This window comes from Accipiter gentilis, chromosome 10 (assembly GCF_929443795.1).
Source record: "Accipiter gentilis chromosome 10, bAccGen1.1, whole genome shotgun sequence".
NCBI classification, from domain to species: Eukaryota; Metazoa; Chordata; class Aves; order Accipitriformes; family Accipitridae; genus Astur; species Astur gentilis.
The window spans coordinates 22,334,429-22,357,470 of NC_064889.1; the positions used below are offsets into that span (position 1 = coordinate 22,334,429).

General features: G+C 39.4%; 1 protein-coding gene across 7 annotated transcripts in view; it reads right to left on the minus strand.

Annotated features, from left to right (window-relative positions):
- Nucleotides 1-1,229: 1,229 nt before the first annotated feature.
- Nucleotides 1,230-23,042, minus strand: part of CERS3 (ceramide synthase 3) — a 51,843-nt gene continuing 30,030 nt past the window's right edge. For 5 of the 7 annotated variants that reach the window (XM_049811707.1, XM_049811706.1, XM_049811704.1 and 2 more), the window contains 3 exons: nucleotides 22,710-22,816; nucleotides 21,145-21,301; nucleotides 1,230-4,915 (listed from right to left, as the gene is read on the minus strand). In XM_049811707.1, the coding sequence (XP_049667664.1) occupies nucleotides 4,784-4,915; nucleotides 21,145-21,301; nucleotides 22,710-22,816 (396 nt within the window). In that variant the 3' untranslated portion in view covers nucleotides 1,230-4,783. Of the gene's footprint in view, nucleotides 4,916-20,774; nucleotides 20,893-21,144; nucleotides 21,302-22,709; nucleotides 22,817-23,042 lie in introns of those variants that run through there. The other 2 variants (XM_049811708.1, XR_007507425.1) reach the window with 2 other exon arrangements.

Sequence of the window (23,042 nt, forward strand, 5' to 3'; positions counted from 1 at the left end):
AGCCTGAGGGAGCCCATAAAACTGGCTGGGAAATGGGGACAGACATTTTCAGTGATTTTGAACATGACAATGAAATCAGCTCAGACGTACATTCCTGGCTCATTTGCTGCTCTGTACAGAAAGGCTCCCCAGCTCTGGGGCAGCTAAGAGCCATCAAACCAGCTCTCAGGCGTTTTCACAACTGGACTATGTCCTTGTTCTCAGCATGGACTTTCATTTCTGCCCGCTGTTGTTCTTCAAACCCACAGCTGGGGGAAGTGCCTGTGGAGATGGTGTTTTTCTTTCTAAATCAGCAAGTTGGGTTTTTTTTTTTATTCTTCACAGTTTGCAAGTTGTCTGTAGCCAAAACTCACATATCCCTGTTCGATTTCTTTTCCATCTACTTTATTCTTACTCATAAGCTTAAAAAGATGAATTCAGATAATAAAACCAAAGTATTCTGCTTCAGTTCATTATTTGGGCTGAAACACCTTCCCTTATGTTTGTTTGCCCATGGGAAGAGCTAGTAAGTCAGAACCTCTGTGATCTTCCTGACTAGGAAGGCAGAAATGGAAAGAATAAGAAACATGGAACAGCCTTTCAGCTGATACAAATCAGCACAGCTCCCTTGTTTTCAGCAGGGCTTTCCTGCTTTTGCCAGCTTAAGATCCATGTCTGAGTTGTCTCAAGGGTGCTTATGCTGAGCCATTTAAGTAGTAAACCCATGGTAATCTAACTGGACAGTAGCATCTCGGTCTGTGTATAAACATAAGCACTCCTGGGAAAAAACAGAATTCTCTCTGTATTTGCATATTATTCTAACATTCATCAAACACATGTAACTTCATAAGCAGCCCTAATACGCAGAACAAAAAACAACTGAGTAAAGATACAAAAATGCGTTGGCATTCTAGAGTGAGTAGTTCCTAGTGTACATAGGACCATTTTCAAGTACTTTAGTCAAAGCATAAATCTTGAATAACACAGACGATGGATGATGCATCCATTAATTTTGCTTCCTCTCCATTCATGAATTGTCCAGGAAAAAACAAGTTGATTTACAGCGACCACTGTTACCTCTTAAGAAGGGTGTGGGTCATCCAGCCTTTTCCAGGCAAGGGAAAAACTTGGAAGAGTAAGGAATTAGCTCCTGAAGGGGCCCTCATTGGAAAGCTGAGAGGGAGTGGAAAGCAGAGAGGAGGACACTGCAAGACAGGGAAAACAAGGGAATCCTTACATAGATACCTGTTTTTAAAAAATATTTATTTATAGTGTGTAGCATAACCGACCAGACAAATTCAGTGGCATTAAGAACAAAAAAAGATAATTATATTGAATAATACAAATTGACAAATTTAGTTCTGTGGAGTAAAGGAAATCTGTAAATCAAAATCCCCAGTCTATGTAGTAAACAAGAACAGAGGCAGCATATACATGGACAGGGATACCTGAACAAAATTCAGAGAAATTAAATGGAACAGAAGAGTTTCCCTGAGTCTAACGGACTAAGATTTCATTTTCAGTCTATAATTCTATCATAACTATTTTGGCATGTTCAAAATGACATAGCAAAGCCAGACACAGAGTGTCAAATCATTAAACCAGGACCCATTTTGTGAAATGATAAAAGCAATGTATTAGGGTCTATCATCTGTGCTCATATACATCACCTACAATTGTTCTGCACTTGCATTTTGAGACTCTTTTCACAATAAGGTTAAAAAAAGTTAGGGGCATTGAATAGACTGAAAATCTTGAAGCACCATGACATTAATTTCTTTAGCACAAATTGTGTTCCCCATGGCCTCAGCTTCTTGTTTCTGAGTTTCTATCAGTAAAAAGTGGAAAATCAAACACATGTAACTTCAGGAATGACAAATCCAATGCTAACACAGAACATGAGTCCAGTCCCACTGTGACAATCTGTTCCCACTTCTTTCTGTGCTGTGGATATTTATCCCCAGTACCTAGTAGTTTATGTTCAGAATTTTTAGGTCTCATTACTTTGGCAGGCCATGACAGTAACCCCCTGGAAGGGCCTTCCATGGCCTGCCTTCCTTCCATACCCCTAACTGCAATGTGATGCGGATATTTGGTTGTTTACTGTGCTTAGACTTAATCTTCACCTTCAGGATGTTATTCTCTTCCATATTCTTCTCTACTTGCCCAAAATTTGCCTCAACGTTTTATGTTTGAATGTATTTATCTACCTTTTACTCTTCCTTTAAGACTCTAGTTTCACATCGATTTGAAACAACAGGTCTTGTAATTAGATTGGATAAATGCAATCCAAAATTTTTCCCAGGCAAAACTCCAGTTTTGACTTCAGTGGGAGACTTGTCTGAGTAGGAAGGGCAAGATTTGGCCTCAACAAGACTATAAATTCCAGTTTAAAACTCAGTAGCTGTTCAGAGGCTCACTCCTGTGACAACACCATTCTTCGTGTTTCCTTTCCTGAATTCCTTTCCTAGTCATAGCAGGAAAGATTTCTGGCACCAAAATTAAATGATAATACCCTGGCCATCTCCCAAACCCCTGTTATGTCTTGAAGAAAGCATTGTTATCTCCATTGCTCTGAAAGAGAGCGTAAAGCCTCCAAGATGTTGGGTTTCTACAGTTTGGTAGGAAAGGCCAGTTCTTTTCATGTAGGCAATAAACAGGCTCTGATAGGCAATGGTGACTCTACCAAACTCACCAGTTGCTTCAGGTGATGTAATAAGTACTGACACTTCCAATAAATCCACACTGAAGTATTTAAGGCATTCTCCACAGCTACGTAAGGAAGCACACTGCTATACAACAACTACTGAGGGAATGCTGCCTGCTCAGCTCGAGCAGCACTACTGAACTACAACCACAGGTTCAGGAGTCCTATCCTGCCACTGTATGTTTCCCATCCTTCTCAGAAGCTGTAGGCCATACTCCTTTCTTAGAGTAATTCTCTTCGTGGTAAAACGTAAACATTTGGGATATTACATGGTCCAAAATATAAGTAAAAAACTAAATTCAGCCTAGTTCAACAGACCATATATAGAAATTTTCATACTACCAGCCTCTGTAACAAATTACTCATACAGTTTCTTGTAACTGCACAGAAAACACTTCTTTCTTCATATCTGAGATCCCAAACATTTCCCATTCTTTCAAATGCTTCAGTCACTGAATTACATCCCCCTTTGCCATGGAAACCTTGAGAAAACAAGCCAGTTACATAGTGCTTCCCGTAGGTCACCAAGCTCCTGCCTGAGCAGCCTTAAGGGGAAAAGAGCCCTTCCGAACCAAAAGGTCTACACTGAGGCTGTTTTAGCAGCGGTCCCCCTGGTCTCTATCAAGCTACTGGATTTAGTTCACCAGATGATCTCAGCTACTGTAGAACCACATGGAGAGCCTCACCTCTGAAACTTGTGACACAAATTATTTACGACCTTGTGAGCTAATGCATCTGGAAATGAGACTGGTACCACCCTGTTTAAAAGGCCCAGGCTCTCCTTGGAAAGCCCTGGGACTAAAAGTGCTGCTGCACTCTGCAGTAGTGTTAGAACAAAAGTGCAAACTTAGGATAGGGGCACTTTTGGTAAGAGGAGCTGATAAAACATTAACTGTTCCTCCACTTCTCACAGCATGAACAATGTTATGTGGCCTAAGTCACATACATACACCCAAGTTTGGCTCTAGCCGATGTGATTCCCAATTTTCAAAAAGAGCAGAGATGGAAATACAGGTCCTGATATCCAGTGAATACACCATGCTGACAATGTGACACTCCTTGCTAGCCCCGTGCTCCCCCAGTGCCCAGACACATCCAGTGAACACACAGGAACCACAAACCAGAAATTAGCAGACTCACTCCTGAGAAGATAGTCATCCAATGCTGCTGTGTGAGACAAGCTCACAAGAAGGGAATGGATGAGATTTATTTTTAATCTTCTGGGCTGTAGATGTGTCAGGAGCAGGAACCGTTCAGCAGTTTCGAAGACAAATAAGAATTGCAACAGAACCTGTGAGAAGACCCAATTTTCATTCACTATCTTCCCTCCCCACTGTACCTTCTGTTTTAACACTGGGCCAAAATGACTGAGATGAAAGACATCTGTGAAACCTGGAGCTCAGTGGAGAATCGGGGCTGAGTTTTTACAGTGACTTCCTTGACAGGTAAAACCTTAGAACACAATATTTGAGCTATCTATCATACAGCATATTTTGGAGAAAGACTGTATTTCTGCAGCAAAGCCAGCTCTTCACAGGCAAGTAATTTGAATTCTTCCATGTTAGCTTCCACTGGCCTCCAGGAAATGAAATCTAACTCACAAAAAATAGCTATTTCGATGAGGTTTTAAACTGAAAAGTAAAGACTAAAATGCTAGTCACTCTACACCACTGTCAAATTTTTCCCACACTGAGTAATTTTGGTTCCTGAAAGAGTTCACATTCTACCTACCACAAAACATCTGTGAATTAAACTGCTTGGTGAAATATATCTTATATCAGATTGAAAAACAATGTTAGAATCAATGGGACACTAAATGATCTGATGCTCTTGAGCTTTGACCTTGTTGAACACAGTCAGTCAGTGCATCCAAACATCTTTCCAAACACTTAGCAATGATTCAGAAAGTGGGTCATTAACACATTTTGTCATGTTATGCAATTTTCCCCTCTCCCCTCTAAACTGGGCTTTTTTCCAGGTCCAGTAGCCAACAATAAATCAATCACAGTCTCTCATAGCCTTTTGACTTAAATTCTATCCTGTAGGTTGGGTTAAAAACAGAGCGGAAATCCCTGCAGGAGGTGAGGCAGGAGGGGGCTAGTGGTGACTGCTGTTTAGGAGATGTTTGCTTGACCCACAGCCATTCTTGTTGCCATTCTTTGCAGGCTCCTCTTCATTATCTGTAACAGAATCTTCCTCCTCTTCATCGCTCCTGTCATCTTTCAAGTCCTAGGAAGAAGAAAGCACTGTAAGCATACTCTATACTTGCAGTATTTACTGTCAGATAAGTTACTGGATTGCTATGAAGAGTGCAGACCTTTCTAAAAGGCCTATGGATGCCAGACAAGCAAGTCTTTTATTTTAAAGTGAACTGGGTATCTGGATCTTTGGAATGACTTTGAAAAAATAACCAATTCATTTCATTAGTCAGGTGCCCCCATTTGAAATTGCAAAATGAAAAGATGGTGTATAAAAGTTCGAGAACATGAGACATTCTCCCTTCTTGGAAGTTCCCTGTCATGCTCTGAAGACAAAAACTCCCCTCTCTTCCATTTGCCTCAGCAAAAAAAAAAGTGCTAAAGGGACCAGACCAAATGAAAGGGGAGCTTTAAATACACTAGACAGTATCAAAACTGCCCCCCAGAAACACCCCCTCCCTCCAAAAACAGAGGCTGACATCCAAGGACAGACCAGTTAACAACACTTTACTCTTGCAGAACCTAATGTTCTTTAGACAAAATTTCTTCCATGACCTTGGCCCAGTCATTTGACCTCTTCTTGCTTGTTTCCGCTTTCCCTTGTAAAGTGTTACTAGTAATCCCTGGGTACTGTGGGATTAATTAACAATTGTGGAGTGCAGAGAAGATGAAAAGAATATTGTATAAAAGCTAAATATGATGAATACACTTGCCCAAACATAGGAGTTGAGAGGCTGCCTGCTTCTGCCAGATGTAAACTAAACAGTGACTAGTTGTGCCAGCATCTCCTGGTATTAACTTTCCTTAAAGAGACTTAACAACACTAAAATATTCTTCCCTGCTTGATAGTATATACATCACCCCAACATTTGCAAAGGGGAGGCTGTATCTATACGGCTATCATATACAACCTGGGTATATCATCCTGCTAAGGGAATTGCCAGGGAGGAGGGGATGGCTGCTCCATTAGCAAGGATGAAAGGGGGTCAGCGAGACAGTCTGCTCTTATGAAAATCCCTTCCCAGCTCTATAGGAACAGCTTCTAACATTTGGCAATCATGCTTCATCCCTAGACAGTCAAACATGGCACTTACTAATGAATGTTTCCACCACACAGACAAAAGACTTTGCGTCTACCCAGTATTCCACAGCAAAGGTTAGGGAGAGATAAGACAATTCTGTCCTATTTGTCATAGCACATAAAATATACCATTAGTCTCTTATTTCTCAACTCCTACCATAACTCAAGACCCTACAATGTGTTCAGAAGTTTGGTTCAAACAATCAAGGCTTTGGCATTAAAACCAAACACCTCTATTTCCCTTTCAGGGCAACAAGCTTAAAAGAGCAGCACCTGCCTCCCCAGAAGGATTTTCAATACCAACTGACGACCTGCTCTGCAGACTCAGGGTAGGGATGCTCCAGTTAAACGTGTTGTAAATCAAGTAAACACCTCCTTCTGCCTAAGCGGCGACTGAGTACGGAAATGAGATCAAAACAGGCACCTAAGAAACTTTTTCCGCCTCCAGCAGGTTGCTGTGTGATTAGCAACTGCCACCAGTTTTCTCTTCCAGTTACTTGGAAGGTGTCTGGTAGACCCGATAACACCTGATACCCTCTAGTTCTTGTGTTGGAAGAGATGGGCAATAGTCATTCCCTCTCTAGCATCTCATGATTTAATAGACCACCTCTCACTTAAAATCAGGAGTTTCCCCGTAGCTGAGGATCAAAACCTGGGCCCTCACACTGTGGCTGACAATTTACCCATTAGCGCAAGGGTATCCAGTTTGTTAATGGGAATTCCCAAAATTTAACAGCCAGATCATCAGTGGTGTCAATGTTCAAGTATTGAGGACTGCAGGTGTTGTGGTGTCTTTTTTGTAATGCAGGGGTGTTCGGCCTGCAGGACTGTCTGCAGAGGGAGACCTGAGGCTTCTCTTCGTAACAGAGTACATTGTCTCCAGAGCTGTGTGTTGGAGCTCGCAGGCATCTTAGCCCTTGCTCAAACAATGTGCTGCCTATACAGTCACACCAGGGACTGCTCCATCATGGATAAATTTGTTCTCCTTGTCATCTGTCTGGACCTCAACTAAACGGGCAGAGACTGCAGTATCTTCCTGCTCCTGCAGTGATGTGCCAAGGTCAGAGATGAGACACAGAAAGGAGAAACCAGTGTTGTTCCTGTCCATCCTGTATCTGCTCTCAGAATGAACTAACAATTTCACTTTCTTAGCCTGCTGGTCTGAGGTCTTGCTTACGCACCAAATTCATACAGAGAAACTAAATGACAGCTCAGTAATAACTTATCCAATTGCAATCTCATATCCCTTTATATATTACACTTCTAGAAAACTGTATAGGACTAGAAAGAAAATTAAAGCCTAAACTTTGTCTCATCAGAAACTATAAACTTCCTGGAGATATTCTTTTGCCTTTTCCGTAACACCATACAAAGGGTATCAAAACAAACAAATCTTACTGTAAATACTGTAAAACAAACTTGGCATGCCATCAGTTAGAGAAAAGGAAAGACAGACTTTCCCACACAAACAATTTATGAGGTTCAGCCTCTTTCAGATCACCTCTCTCACTCCTGGTAGTTTTGTGATTTGTATTTACAGTAAAAGACAAATATTGGGCGGGGGGGGTGTGTGTGTGTGTGTGTTACTTTTTTGCTACCAGAAATGTTTCTGAAAAAAAACCAAACAAACTAAGCCTAAGTACTGTGTCTGATGCAGAATCTGCCAGACTCACTGGAAGTACTCTCATCTTCCTGAACAGTCTCTGGCTGAGGTTGCAAATATGGGGAGTGAAGGCGGGGGAGTGCTTTTGTGCTTATTGTGAATAGACTTCAGTCAGTAAAATTCATGGGTGCGTATTTCATTTTGAGTAGCTCATTACAATCCACAGAAGTTGCTGGTCCTCAAGCATATGCTTAAGAATAGCTGGCAATCTGCTTTGCTTTGAATGATAGCCAATACGTGACCGATTCCTGTTTCCTATAGGAATGAGCTGGCATTCCCAGCATGGAACTGGAAACTCGGATAGGATTTGCTTCCCAGTTTTAATGCTGTCAAGATGGATGCTCTGATTAAAGGCACTCTATGTAGTAATTAAAAAACATGGAAATGTTTTTTCCAGCACACTGGAAATCCCTGCATTTATGTCTTACATATTTCAAAGCAGTAGGAATTAAATTTCTTTGTATTCTGAAGCAACCACTGCAAATTTGCTTAATTCTGGGAAAGAATACTACTTCTGAAATCCTAACATTAATCAAGAAAAATGCTGCTAAATCAAATCTAAATTTTTATTGTATTTTTAATCATGAACCTGATTCCTGTCCAAGTGCCTCTACGAATTCTTGTGTCAGAAGAGTTTGGCCATTTTTTGTCTAGCTTAAGTGACAGAACAGAACTTTAAATAGCAATAGCTTCATCTGTAACTAGAAAACCAAACAAACCTGTCTTTGCAAACTATTTAACAGACCATTATAAGTAAGATATTGTAAGTGAAGTTTGTATCTCTTAACTTTGACCTTCTAAGAATAACAAAAACTGTAACATTTCTGGGGTTTTCCTTGCTTTAATACCAAGATGTTTTCTCTGATCGCCTCACATCATATATTATAGTTGTGTTTTCCAGCTCAAAGACTCTGCTCTTACTGTCCCTGAGCAACAACAGATGAATATACTATCAGAAACACAAGAGCTGGCAAACTGTAAATACTGCAACTGAGGCCATCATTAATACTCAATGCTTTGGTTTAATGACATCAACTGCATTTATTATACTTCAGATGGTTTAGGGTAATAGACAAAATGGATGTGTATATTTTATGTTCTGGATGACTAACCAATTTAATCTTTCTAAATGGATGAATGGTTTCAAGGTTTATGAGAAGCAACACTAATGCTATAAAGTCTGCAAGAGAGCCATTTGTAGTGAAGCCAAAGCCGCAAACTTTTATAATCTTTTTTCCTTTTGTTTAACCCTTCCACCTGCTGCTCAGTCTGCCTCTTTTAGTTAAATGAACTGTATTTGTTAAGGTAGTTTTGGCTTCTTGCATTTCACTGCTGTTAGAATGTGTATCATTCAAGTCATTAGCACCACATCTTATTATATGAAAAGTAAAGGACCTTCCCAGAGACTTTACCAAGGAAAAAGACTCCCTGAAATAAGAGATGAGCAAACTTCATAGGCCACTTCCCAGCATCTTGGAAGCAGAAAAACACTGGTCAAATCTTCATCTAAACTAACAGAGAATTTACTCCTAATTGTGCAAGTCTGTCTCTCAGTAAAGAACTCAGAAATCACTTCCCTCTTGACAAGCTCTTGGCTCTGCACTCTTTCTGCTACAGCTGATGAGAGCATCGGGAGAAGGACACGGCTGTGCTGGAAGACAGATGGAAGTGTGGGTTTCCTGTTCCTATGTGCTGGTGATACCATCTGAAGCTCACTAGTGGAGAAGTGGGACTGGGCAGACACCACCCTTCTCTCCTGCTCCCCTACACTGGCCATGTGGCATCTTTGTCCATGCACATGTTGAGGTTGCAATGCAGCCATGGCTTCATATCTGCTACACAGTAGTTAAAGCGGAAAGTGTGAAAGCAGAGGGAAAGACAGTGCCAAGCACTATTAAAAAAAAAAAAAAAAAAAAAAAAAAAAGGCAAAAATCTGTTGTAGCAATGTGGACTGATCCTATGAACAGTGAGGAAGCCTTAGGAACATGCCTTCTGCTTTCTCAGAAAGGGAAGGGCACTTGCTAGCAAATCCATCATCACATCAATGTGACTTACTGCAGATTGTTGAGATATCAGAATGTAAGCTATTACTATAATGACATGCTCCGAAACAGAAATAGCCACTGAGGCATCATGGAGAAAAAGAAAAAGAATCTGGCTGAGAGATATCTGAGCAGAAGATGTTTCTGCAGTGAAGTTCAGTTGCTACAACATTTTTATCATGAATCAGCTTCCAATCCAGCTTCTCCCTGACAAAGGCACGTACTTTTTAAGAGTCATGCAATAACTTCACTTGGCATTACGAGGGCAATAGTGCAGTGCCTACTTCACAACTACACGGTGTGAGTTTGGGAGTACAGTGGTGGTGGGTTGTTTGCTGGTTTGCTTTTTCAGCTAACCAGCTGAATGAAAGAGAGGAGGATATAGGCTTGCTGTGCCTTACCACAGGCAAAAGTAGGACGATCAATCCATATCAGTTCAAGCTCTTTCTCACCGGTATAACTGTGTCCGTGTCAGGGATGGGAGGGGTACCAACCCTAACTCATCTGGTGGGATCAACACTGACTCAAGGTTTCTCAGCAGCGTAAGGAGATTTCAATTTTGCCCCTGCCTGGACAAAACTAAAACCAATTAATCTTTTAGGTTAAGCATAATTTACATCTGCACAGTTAACTGGATTTCTTCTACCAGGTACAGATATATAAAAGCAATTCACAGCTGATTCTGGAATTCTAATTATGTGTTTTCCGATTTGGTGAAATTTAGATTTTTGGATTTTCAAACATTTACTCTTAACCTTCAGTTGGAATTTCCTGACTCTTAAATGTATCTTACATTAAAATCAGAATGTCCTAAATCTTACACCTTAATTCTACCTTAAGAATATTTTCATTTAAATATCTACAAACATATTGACTAGATCTTGATTTTTCATTGTAAAGACAATAAATTCCACAGCACCTGCACACATGGAAACAGCTTGCAGTACAAAGATGAAAGCTATTAGTTAGGTCAGCAACCACTGACTCAAATAAAAGAGATAATAAACAAGAGAGATAATAAAAAGTCAGTCCAAATAGATAGAAGGGGGTACTTTTCTAACAAATAATACTATAAAGTTGATGAATCTCTGAGTTCAACATGTTTAATTCAACATCAATAATTCAACTCAGCTGACATATGACTTAATACATCTTTACTTTCCTGTGGAGACTAAGCAATATATATTTGGTTTCAAGCAAACTGTTCTATATTTCCAGCCTGGAAGATTTTATTGGAAAATATATTTCCTTTTTCAGCCTATACACACAAGGCAACATAAAACCCGCTGATCTTCCGTGGAAGATGCACTGTTGGACTCTGCTTTCTGCAGTTTTTAAATGAAGATGCAGACCTCCTAGATTAATTGTATTGGACATCTTGTGGCCAAAACTCCTCTTATTTAATCTCTCTCTTCTATATAATACCCATTCCTCAAGCTTTCCACTGGGAGTTTTCAGAGGGAACTCAAAGGTGTGTGAAAAACAAATTAAAAGAAAAGTTACACTAATTCCACAAATATTGAAAAGAATAGTCTCATAAAACTAGATGTTACTGTTAGAACATGTCCCTGATTGTCACTGAAGGAATAAATTTAACCTCAAAAAAAAAAAATAAAAAATCACTTGTGTTGTCACTCAGCACAACACACCTGTAACTGGAGCTATAATACCCTGACTGTTCAGAAGAAATAAATCATTGTTTACAGTTAATCAGGTACTCCGTGGTTTCAATAAAGTCTGCTAGCTGTGTTATTGAAATCCACTAACTAAACCTTGCACTCAAGTGTATGTGGCTTTACGATAATGTCAAAAGCCCAGGAGGTACGGAGTGAGTCATAATGTCCCACTGCTTTTTGAATTATTCCAATTTTAAATCCACAGTTGGCAAAGAAACAAAGAACAATGTAATAGGCATTTGATGCTGTTCTCTATAGTGAACTTTTTTTTACACTAGGACAGAACTTGCATTAAGCCAAGGAGTTCAGTGGTATGAACTTTTATCAGAACATGCACTTTTATTCCTTATAAATGCTTTTTTTAGCTACAAAACAGCTGATCAGACATTCGCACTTTTCTCAGTGAGGTGTGATACCGCACTTAAGATGAATGTTCTGAAACAACACAGCTGCTAAAGAATATTCTTACGGAAGCCTTATAAGACTATTAAACTAACCTGAAACCACAAAGTTTACAACCATGTAAGTGATAGGCACTTCTAATGTGTCCATTAAGGTGCTCATTTCTCTATTTTCATTGTTAGGAGGCATTCCATTCCTTTTGTGATGTATCTAAAGGCTATCTCCATACTTAAACATTATCAATTCAATTTTCAAGTCAGATACCTAACAAGTAATGTCTTTTCATTTGACGGTCACATCACAGTACCTAAAATAATTTCAATACAGTATTTCTAAATACCCTGATATTGAGACTGGGTATAGAATACTTTAAGTAGTACCTAAATGACAAGGTTTCTTAAACAGCATTAGAAGTCCCCAAAACTCGTGTGCTTAAGTCACTTGGTGGGGGATTTACTTCACTGAAGTTCAGCATTCTAAAAGTCGGGTATCTACTCAGGAGATTTATCTGGGATGGCTCTATAACCAACAGAAAGAGACACGGGTCTCCCCAGAGGATGACCTGCCCCACCACTGCTGGGGTGACAACACTGGACACAGTGAGTTGCTCACTGGAGACACCACACTTCCTCTACTGGTTACAGAGGGATCCTTGAACTTGAGCTAGGCACAGCTTAAGTTACACAAGACAAATCCTACCCTCTCATGCTTTACACCCGTCACTGCCTGATTAGACTGATAGGCTGATCAGGTTGGTTTGTTTGCTTTCTGATGATATGAACTCTGCAGTGTGCTGTGCCTGGTCAAAAGTTATTAGAATTATGTTACGGAGGAGAGACTGCTCCTTTTAAGATTTCCTCCCTTCTTTGCAAGTAATAACGATTATGGAGCACTCCTGGGTCTTCCAAGGGAAATATATTTTCTTTAAATACAAGATAGGACAATTTCCTTTCTCAATTGATATTAATCTATCATTAACTAGCTTTATTTCAAGCTTTTTTTTTTTAATCGATTCAGCAGATTGCAGTACTGTGAACCCCTCTCAAGCATGAGAATTACTCACCTCATAACAAAGTCACAATTCAAACCTCAGCAGCATGTATTAAAAATAGTTAATGAAGGCATCAAAAGTTCTGTACAAGGCCTAGAGTTTGCTCTGCGAATTGATTTTTAGCAATTGAAAAAATAAATACATATGCACACTATTATATATATAGTTTTTATATAGATGCATTTATATAAAACTAGCAACAAATGGAACATTTCATAAATAACCTGCTAGAAGATTAAAAGATATGAGCAGTTAACAAGGGAAGCCAGAAAAACTGTCAGCAAATGCCCTTTTGTGAACAGCAAGGTAAATTAATTAATTTTAAAGCAAAAACTTTACCAACATTTGTCTTTTATCTGAATTAGGAACCTTGACATAAAAAGAGTCATTTAGATCAGGGATGTACTAAAAGCAGAGTTGCCTTGTGCCAGACATACAGGCAGAGAGAGGGGCGGGGGTGCTTGCTTGGCCAGATCCATTGCTGGTGAAAACTAACAGAATCCCATTGACTTCAAGTCGAGCCATGCTCATTTATACCAGCTGAGAACCTGGCCCTGTATCAACACTGCAGACTTCTGCTGAACTGGCCAGGGCAGGAAGCTTTGCTTTCAGAATTACATATAGTTTTGATTTTCTATTCTTAGAGACAGCGGTCATCTGCAGCTCCTACTGAAGTCAAACTCAGCAACTCTGGAAACAGTAGACTTTTACTGCGGCACATAAGAGACCTGCACAGCCCTGTTTATGGCACAGCCAATGTAAGAGAGGCAAAGGGAGCATCCACACACCCAATTTGTTGGACTACGGCCGGAGGACTGAGTCTGCTCTTGCATAGTCTTCTGTGTGCATAACAGGGCTGTGGAAGGGTACTTTGTCCTCATGCTCCCACCCCAGTGTACCTTCACAACCCCATCTATTCCAATCAAATTCTCAGAAATTATTTTCTTCAGCTTCTCATTAGTTCATTCCTCCGCAATGGTCATAACAGTCCTTAAGTGTTCTAAGCTTTACCTGATTTTTATATAATATTCAAGTGAAAAGTGGAATTATGGACATTCTAAACAGAGTTTATTTTAAAGAATTTTTTTTTTTTAAAGTATCAAAATTCCAGCAAAGAACATTGTTGCTGTTTTGAAATCTGAGAAGTATATTTGAGCATATAGTATAGCATACCTGCCTGCAAGTCATTGCTCAGCTGCTGACCCCTTTCATAATCTGAAGTAAAGAGTAAAGATTTAAATAGCAATTTGCCTTTTAACTCACAGTGCCAGGAAAATGAACTGGTTGAGGCAAAGGAGACCAGACAGTGCTCTTGGATTGGCACGTAACGTTTGCGCAGTAGAGAAGAACTGGTGGCTTTTCCTCTTTCACAGACCGCTGGGCTACACGCTTTGACAATATACATTACCAAGGTCAGCCTCGACTTCAGATCCCCAGTAAGGGTAGGCCTCCAGAGCTCCCCAATGCGCACACAGCAGCTTTTCTCCTTTTTGTCTCTCATTGTAAATACCAGCCAGCAAACCTCTTACTCTTTATGCTTTCTTCTGCCTGCCTCCCACCCCTCCTCCCTCAGATGAATTTGGCAGCATATAGTGAGACATGTAGCCAGGCTTTGGGCTTAACTAGATTGCCATAGCAGAATGGGAAATATGCAGATGAAAGGAAGTCATAACAGGAAGTAATTTCCCTTTACTAGGGCATGAGCCTTCATGCTGCTGACCTGGCTGGCTAGCTCCCATCTTCAGGCTATTAAAAAGCTCATGTCCCAAAGGCAATAATTCGAATCAACTGGGAAGGTTCCCAGATAGACTGGGTTTCATCTCTAAGGGGGAAAACTTTCATTTGTCCTATTTTGCTCCCCTAATAAGCTATCCTCATGAGAAAATCCGCTATAAATATTTATCTGTTGAGAACCAACAAATTCAACTTCTCCATAACCCATTTTCCTTTAAAATGGGGAAAAGGCAACCCCCACTAATGTAGTTCAATCTGTCCTGTGTTCATGCTAAACCTTCACTCAGAGAACTCAAACTCCAAAGCGGGACGTCAGCATGTGCTGGCCTGTCCCAGCCTAGAAAGTAACCACAAAATCTCCAGCGAAAGCTTTTCCACAATTTCCCTGTCCCCTAGAGTCATGAAATTGTAACTAATGAGATTATCATTATCCTCTAAAATATATAACTGCTTTTAAAATGAGTACTTGCAATTAAGGCAAGCACACCTCTCAGTCCAATTTATCAGCATCCTGATAGCCTTTGGTGCAGTACGGGCTTAACAAAACACGTAAGTAAAAGAAAACAAAACTTAACGTGCTGCTAGTTTAGGAAACTAAACCCTGTCCTCTGTTTAACTCCTGTAGGATAACATTTTTCTGAAATGAATGACTTCTCACTGAATGTGTTAATTCTCATTAAATTTCATTTTCTGATTATAAATGTCCTGAAAATAGATTTTTTTACTGCTTCAGAAAGAAGAAAAAAAATAATCAGCTAAAAGTCTGACTTTTTAGGAGTCCAATAAACTGCTGTGCATGCCAAAACTGAATATACATTTCATTTCATGCTTCATTTTTGCATCCCAGTAATTGCACGGTGTATGGAAGCGCAGCACTGTTGTGCATGATCAGGGTCATGTGATAACCCTTCGCAGCTCAACTTAAAAGTCAGAGTTTATTAGCTGGGAGCAATCAGACTCAGCTCACCTATGGTGTGTCTAGTGCACACTGAACAGCACACAGCTCAAGCATGTGAACACTGGATGCAATTCCGTTTGCCACAAAACACATTTTAAATGTAATCTCCTTAAAGGCCATTCTACTTTCATGTTACACAGAGCTTTTTTCCTCTCTGTAGTTTTAAAAATAAGATTTCTGTTTAGGATTAAATATCTCAAGTTATTGCACAATTCACTGAGAAAGTTAGTGCTGCCTCAGCTGTCAGAACAGCTAGGTGTTCACAGCCACAGCACTCCTGGGTGAACAGAGGCTGAAGAGTGACTCTTACTTAATGAAGGTAAAGCAGTATATTTTAACCACTGTGGATCCGTGGTCTAATTCTGAAGGATATAGATCCGATTGTAACTAAGGAAAGCAAAGCAAGTGCTAGGAGCTTAAATTTGTCATACAGAAGTATTTACTTCCATGGAGAAGTGTTTAAGGACCTGCAAACCAAAAAAAACCCCATTGCTTTAAACAATGTGCTGTGGGCTTGTGTTTCATGAACAGGAAAATTCTCACCCAAGTTCAGCACTGAAATTCCATATTCCCAGGACCCATGTGGCTATAAAACAAATATAAGATTCAAAAGAATTACTAAAAATAAAAGTTCTGTTTGATGCAACTGGATCAAGCACAAAAAAGTAAGAGGAAAAATAGTAGAAGGATCCCAGGGAAGGAAAGGTCTGCAGAAGCTGAGGCAGGTCTGAATAGCCGCAGACTAAACTCAGCTAAAGGCATCTGTCAGGAGCAGGTAGTGTGGCCTCTGGGAACTGTATAACTTAATTTAAAAACTTACACAAAGGGTTATAGCAAGTCTCTAAAGAGATAAATTCACAACAAGAAAGATAGAAAGTAACATAGGCCAGCACCTCTGCAGGTGTAAAGAATCATTATTCCTCAACATAAGTAGTGAGGGCCTATTTTAAAAGAACATATTAGTTCCAAAGGACTTTCTGGCCTTGCCTACACATTAATACTAAAACGCATCAAGTATTCTAGTACATGGGCACACTTTCAGGGATACAGTTTTAGTAGTATATCTTCTTTTGATACAGAAAAGTGAGTAACTGATTTAAGGAGTCTTTATATGGCTAACCACTTTTCATGGCAAGGACTCTAAAGGCATCCCACTATCAGTATATGAGAAAGAATGAAGGAAAGAAAGTTAACTCAAACTGGCAGAGATTTCTCAGTACAAGAGCAATCCTCTGACAGAACAAAACGCTAAAGTAGGAGAATGATTGCTGGAAACAGCAGAAGTATCATAACAAGTATTTCACAGCTCTCATTTCAACCCCAAATTAGTATTTTCTTACTGTTTTCAGCTACCCCTACTCTGTCATCAGTCATTCTTTGAACAGTAACTCTCACTGTTCCCTTGAGAATTTGGACCAAATAAGGAATGAACAAACCATGGACAAGGATACACCCAACCAAATTCTTTAAAAAGCCTGCTTACTGAGTACACAATACCAAAGGAATATTGAACATACATGGGTGGCACTGGCTAATTTTTTTAAAGAGTGACAAGTCCAAAAGCCTGCTCTATAGCATTGCAGGGTCTTTTTTGCTTCAGAAAGAGGAAAGAACCGTGATGAATCAAATAAAACTACAGCTGATGACTCTTAAATAATAGTGACCACTAGTAAGAAGCTCTTTGCCTTAGTTGAAGGCAGTCTGACGATGACAAAACAAGTAAAAGAGAAAGAAAACATATTCCTAGTCACATGACAGTCCATTAAAAACCTGCCATTACCGTTTGCCATTGATGGTCTTTGCATCAGCCCTGAAGTATCTGAGTCATGTGGACATCATGCCCATTTCCTACAACTTACACATATTTTTCAAGGTTTAAAGCAATGTAGTCTCAAAACCTTAACTCAGTGTGTAATGGTTTTAACATATATTTTACATCTTAATTTGCCATAATAATGTGGCTATAAGCTGCTGTCATTCGCTCCCTTTTTCTGACCTTGAAAATAAAATATTTAATCTCCATGGGATTTTCCTGGTGAGATATTTTAAATCAGTGCATATGTACATACTTCTCTGTATGTTTTTTCAATTTTCCTAAAATATTCTCATATGTGCAGACATGATGACTAGACATGTTTCAGTGGTGCTTGAAACTTGATACAAGTGGGTAATTTAACCATGTAATTGAACAATATTACAGAAACATACAGAGTTTCCTAGCAACAAAAGACCTTGGACATCAAGATGGCAGCCAGCAGCTAATGTTGCAATTGCCTGACCTAACTTGAAAAGAAATTACACTGAAGAATGTCCTTCTTCCTCTCACAGCAGAGCTGATCTAAGATACATGGCTACAGGTCTGACCTTGAAGGGCTTTTCTTACATGCATATGCCTTACTTATATACAGGGTCGCAAAATGTCTCATGAGAAAGGACATTTGGGTTCCTTTTTGGGCATTTTTGTATTTTCCAGAAGTAAGAGCAATCTTTGATCTGAAAAATGTAATACTCCTGTCCCCTCAAGTTTACACCCATAAGGGAAAAAAAAAAAAAAAAAGCTTCTTAATGCAAAGTAGCTGAGTACAGCTTAGCTTGTTGATGCAGAACTCCCCTTGATAGGGCATTTCTGGAGGTCTGGGCCAGGGGAAAGGCGGCACAAGTCCTGTGAGCCTGGAAACCAGTGCTGCTCCATGCTACCAGCTCCAGTGCCAGAGACTCCCATGCCTGAGAAAATAGGACACAGAGGGACAGAGCAAAATGATCTCCTCCCTTCTTTCCTTTTTCCTCACTTTTATTCATCTCTGGCTGCAGTATTTGGAAGGAGGGAAATTGCAAAATTTTTAGTCCAAGTTCTTTTTTGTTGAAGAAAGTCAGTTGGCTGAGCAGTTATCCCAGGGGACTGAGGATAACCGTCCCCTTTATTAGTGCAGAGGTGAGGTGACATCTGAGATGAAGAGCTTCTGACCAGCCAGTCTCAGACAAAAGCCATCTCTTCCTGAGGGGCAAGAGTAAAGCACAGAAGAAGCTACCAACAAACAAGGCTGCAGTACTCAATGTAATTTCTGTATTAATTCCTGCTTTGAACAAAGCCTTCTGCCACAGTCTGAAGATAAGAGTATTGAATCGAGATCCACAGCTCTCATATCATCACAAGATGTGACACAGCACTGTGTGACCCTTTGAATAAAAGCAAAGGGGACTCAGTGGGTACGTGACATCCTGGAGACTTGGGCCCTCCTGTTTACATTCCCCACTGAGTCCCACCTTTCAAGTCTGACCCAGACAAGTCCTTTAACCTATCCTTTGACAAGGGACAACAGCACTTCCCACTGAGAATAAATACATTCAAGCCCATTGATTTTTAGACAGTGCGATGACATGGTCCAGAAGGATACAATCAGGGGAGACACCTGCACCTGGACAGATTCTAGGAGCTGTTAAGTGCTGCATTATAGTGGTTTTCACTGGTGACCCAACAACCCAGGGTGGCTCAAGGCACAGAAGGCACTGAAAAAACTCCTTACACCCTTGCTATGCTCAGAGCTTCCTACAGTTAAACAACAACATCAGTCCCTATTCCCAGTTACATCATGACTTCATTTTTCCATCTGAAGTAGCTAACTGTTACTTCAAGAAAAATGTCAAAAATTGCCTGTTTTCTGAATGAAAACTTAAAAGTCTTGGGCAAAGAAACAAAACCCTTCTAATACAAGGATGATGGTTTACTGGTATTTCACTAAAATAGCAACGGCTCTTTGTGTGGAGTATGCCTATAACAAATATGTTGGTATAAAAATGCTGCTTTGCAAACACCATTCTTTTCAATGTTGCCTTTACAGCTTTGGAGGCACTGGCTGCTTTCACAGCCAAGTTTGCCACTGCTATGGAAAACAGGCTGCACATGCAAGCCAGCTGAAGTCATACAGACTGAAAAGGGCTAGGGCTGCTGCTGCTGCTACCACTGTAAAAATGTTATTTGGAAACCATCTTCTCAGAGAACTGTATAAGGAATCAAAAAATCCATGGTAGGGATGCAGGCTTGAAGCTTTCCCATTTCTTAGCAATGACTAATACAAAAAAAGCTCTTATCTCAGAATAAAACATTTCTGCCACTTACAAAGGCATATAAGCAGGCAAGGCAGAATGGCCTTACATAGCTGGCCTAGCAAAGTCCTCTTCACCACTGTATCTGAAGACCTACTTGCATTGTACTCTCATAACCTCAACCAATGCGGATGGAGAACTATGCCAAAGCCTTTCTCTTCCTCAGCTGCAAGGCAGAGGGATGTCCCTCTTGATTTCACCAGAAGAGTTGTGTCAGAACAGCAGAAACCAGCCAAATTCAAAAAAGAAAACAAGAAGTAAAACACTTCAACACTCAATAAGCCAGGCCAGAAAAAATTTTGTAATTAATCTAACAGAGGTAAGTGGCATGCAAGAAATACAAGCTTTTCAGTGTTTAAGGGAACATAGAAGCATGTTTTCGAAGCAGAACAACGCAAGCCATTTCTTCCACAGATTTGTCCCTTATGTACAGCTGTTTGCCATCTATACAAGGGTTGAGTCTGTAACTGCAGTTTTCTTCTAGGGAAGACATTGGGTCTTCCTATGAAATACAGCTGTCTATTTGCATAAGATTTGAAGGAATCCAATAATCCAATAATTATAGGATGGTTGCTGTTATCAGTCAAACAACAGTTAAATACAGGTAGAAAGGATCACAGCATTAACTGCCTCAGATAAAAGGACAGTCATCTCAATTAAGTTTTTGCACCTTTACCCTTAAAAGAAATACCCTTTCCAACAGCACTTTAATTTCACCTTAACCCGCAAAATATACCTGTCTATGCTTATGCCAAATCTTAAGAGATATTCTCCAAAGTCCTCTTCTAAATGCTTTTTGCTGAATGTTTTATCTACATGGCATCATGCAGCATACTTCGTGACAAGAGACTTTGTGAAAATGTTACTACGTCAGGCAATCAAAAAAGACCTAAATGGCAGCAAAGTTTTCGTTATAGCTTTTTCCCACATGAGTTTTCTCTACAAGGTAAAAGCAGATTATGGCGGCGCCAGACTTGCACTGTTTCTCTACTCCAGTCAAATATGACAGTATTTCACCATGTCATAATATAACACCAGATCAGCTTCACATGGTTTTCTTAATCCAAAACCAGTGTTCAGGTTAGGCTGACCTCAGATTTACACAAACTTGAAGAACTTTGAGTACAAGTTTTCTGCAGTATTGAAAGATCTCATCAATTACCTCTCCTCTCCTTTTTTGCAATGTTCCTACAAAGTCCAGTGAGAAAAGATTGCTTTCACTCAGAACACAGGAATTTCTAAAGAGTTCTGCACCATCTTAGGGCTTCAGTTTTTGGGAGAGCTCATTTCTCTTTTACTATCAGAGCAAAACATCAGACAGAGACAAAAAAGGGTTCTAGCTGAAGTTCTGATATTCTGATCTATGACCTTAGGTGTGACAACAAGAGGTAGAAAGCACATTTGAACATTTCTATACTTTGTAGATCCCTATAAAAAATGCTGACATTAAAGTTCAGGAAAACAGTAAGAAATTCTGAGTAAATATATTGGAGGTATTAGCATCTGTTTGATACTTCACATATCTTTCTGCAGAAGCAAAATTGCTTACCTTTAAGAAAATGAACCTTCTCAAAATCTTGAAAATTAAGTAACCCCAGTATAAATGCAAGCCTTGAAGGACCAATAGCTGTCCATTGAATAAAAAATATGCTATGACAGGAGTCGTGGAGTAGTACGTAGGCTGATACAATGTGGCACGAAGTATCCTAAAAAATAAAGGACACTGTTATGGTACAAGATTTCTTCTTTATGCTATTTACAACTATTTCTGATTTCACATTCTGAACTAATTAATTATTTCCACAAAATATTAAAAAGCTCTGCAAAGATGACATTAATTAGCAAGCCCTGTCTTGACTAGATTATGCATCTCTATTGAAATATAAACTTCAGAAGATGAGAAATTTGAGTCTTGCATGAAAGTATTCTGAATAAGGTTAGAAAAAAAATCCCATTTTTTTAAAATCTTGAGCTCTGTGTGATCTAGATACTATGCAACTCAGAGCTTGTCTATGCCATTTTTTTTAAATGCAAATTATTTCTAATCTGAAATCCACACTCCATGGAAAATCCTACAGGCTTTGCAAAAGGGCTTTTTGTTAACTAACACATTTCATCCATCTTTAGAATTCACGACTTCTATATTATTTGAGGCTTTTTGAGTCTCTTTAATCTCATCATGTTTTGCTTCCAAACTCAAGAACTTGAAACTCAGTGAAGTGAAATGATTGGAGATCACTTGTGTAGTTAATAAAAAAAATAACAATAAAGTAAAAGACATCAGCATTTCTGAAAGAAAATACTACAGGAAATTAAAACCTTGTGTTGATCAATGTTCAGAACTATTAATTTAACCAGCTTGAATCTCTCAGCGTTTGTCCACATGCAGGCAGGGGTATGAAGGCAAACTAGAGCAAGTCAACGAAATGTGAATGTGAAACACATTAAACACTTTTTAAAAGCTAAACGTGTTAAGCATTAAGCACACTAAGCACCCGTGTGGATACTCCAAAGTAGATTAAATCATAGCACTCCAAAGTCATGTGAGTATTTAGCAAGTTATGATTTATTTGCGTTGACTTCATAAATTAATTGGTTCACCTTAACTTTTCTGAATGGTCCTCACGTGAGTGAGGTGAGGCATTACCAAAGAACTAGGTAGCAGAAAGGTGACTCTACAAAAAATTAACTACGATCATATAGGAATTACACTATACGCTGACTTTGCAGCTACAGCAGGAGGGATGGAATGAAAGGGGAAATGATTTCTCCTAGTTAAGTAGTTCAATCCCCTTGAAAATGCAGGAGCTCGTAGCATTTAACTACAATTTATGAAAATAAGTTAAATAATACATAAAAGCCTTTATTTAGGTTAGCATATTTTCAAGAGGCTCATTTTAAAACTATTTTTACTTAAATTAAATCTTTAAAGAAAATAACAGTTTTTGTCAACTCTTCTTACTGGCCTTCAGTAGCCAACTATAATGAAAGTTCTGCTTCTGCTCTTTAGAAAGTACAATCCATTTCTTTCCTTTTCCCATCACAACCAATACTAACCTCTCAGTGGAAATGGGAATGAAATAAAAGCCTGTGACTACATTAAATATTGCTTACCAGAAGGGGAACAGGATGATTCTTGTGATGAAGAATGCAATAGAAAAGATGATAAAGAGCATATTGCAGGTTTTCTCCCAGCGAGCGTAATTAAACATTTTGGCTGCCTGCATTGAATAAAACCCATCAAACATATTACCAATATTCTCTGAAATAAGTTCCTTTCTGCTTTTCCATAAACAAGGACTCATCTTCCACCTAAGCAGGAAGAAAATTTCCTCCCTGTTTGACATGTAAAGCAATCGTTTTACTGATACCTAATAAAGCAGCATCAAAACAGGTTCTTTGTTTATATTTCTCCTTTCATCTTAAAGGAAAGTACTCTGTATCAAA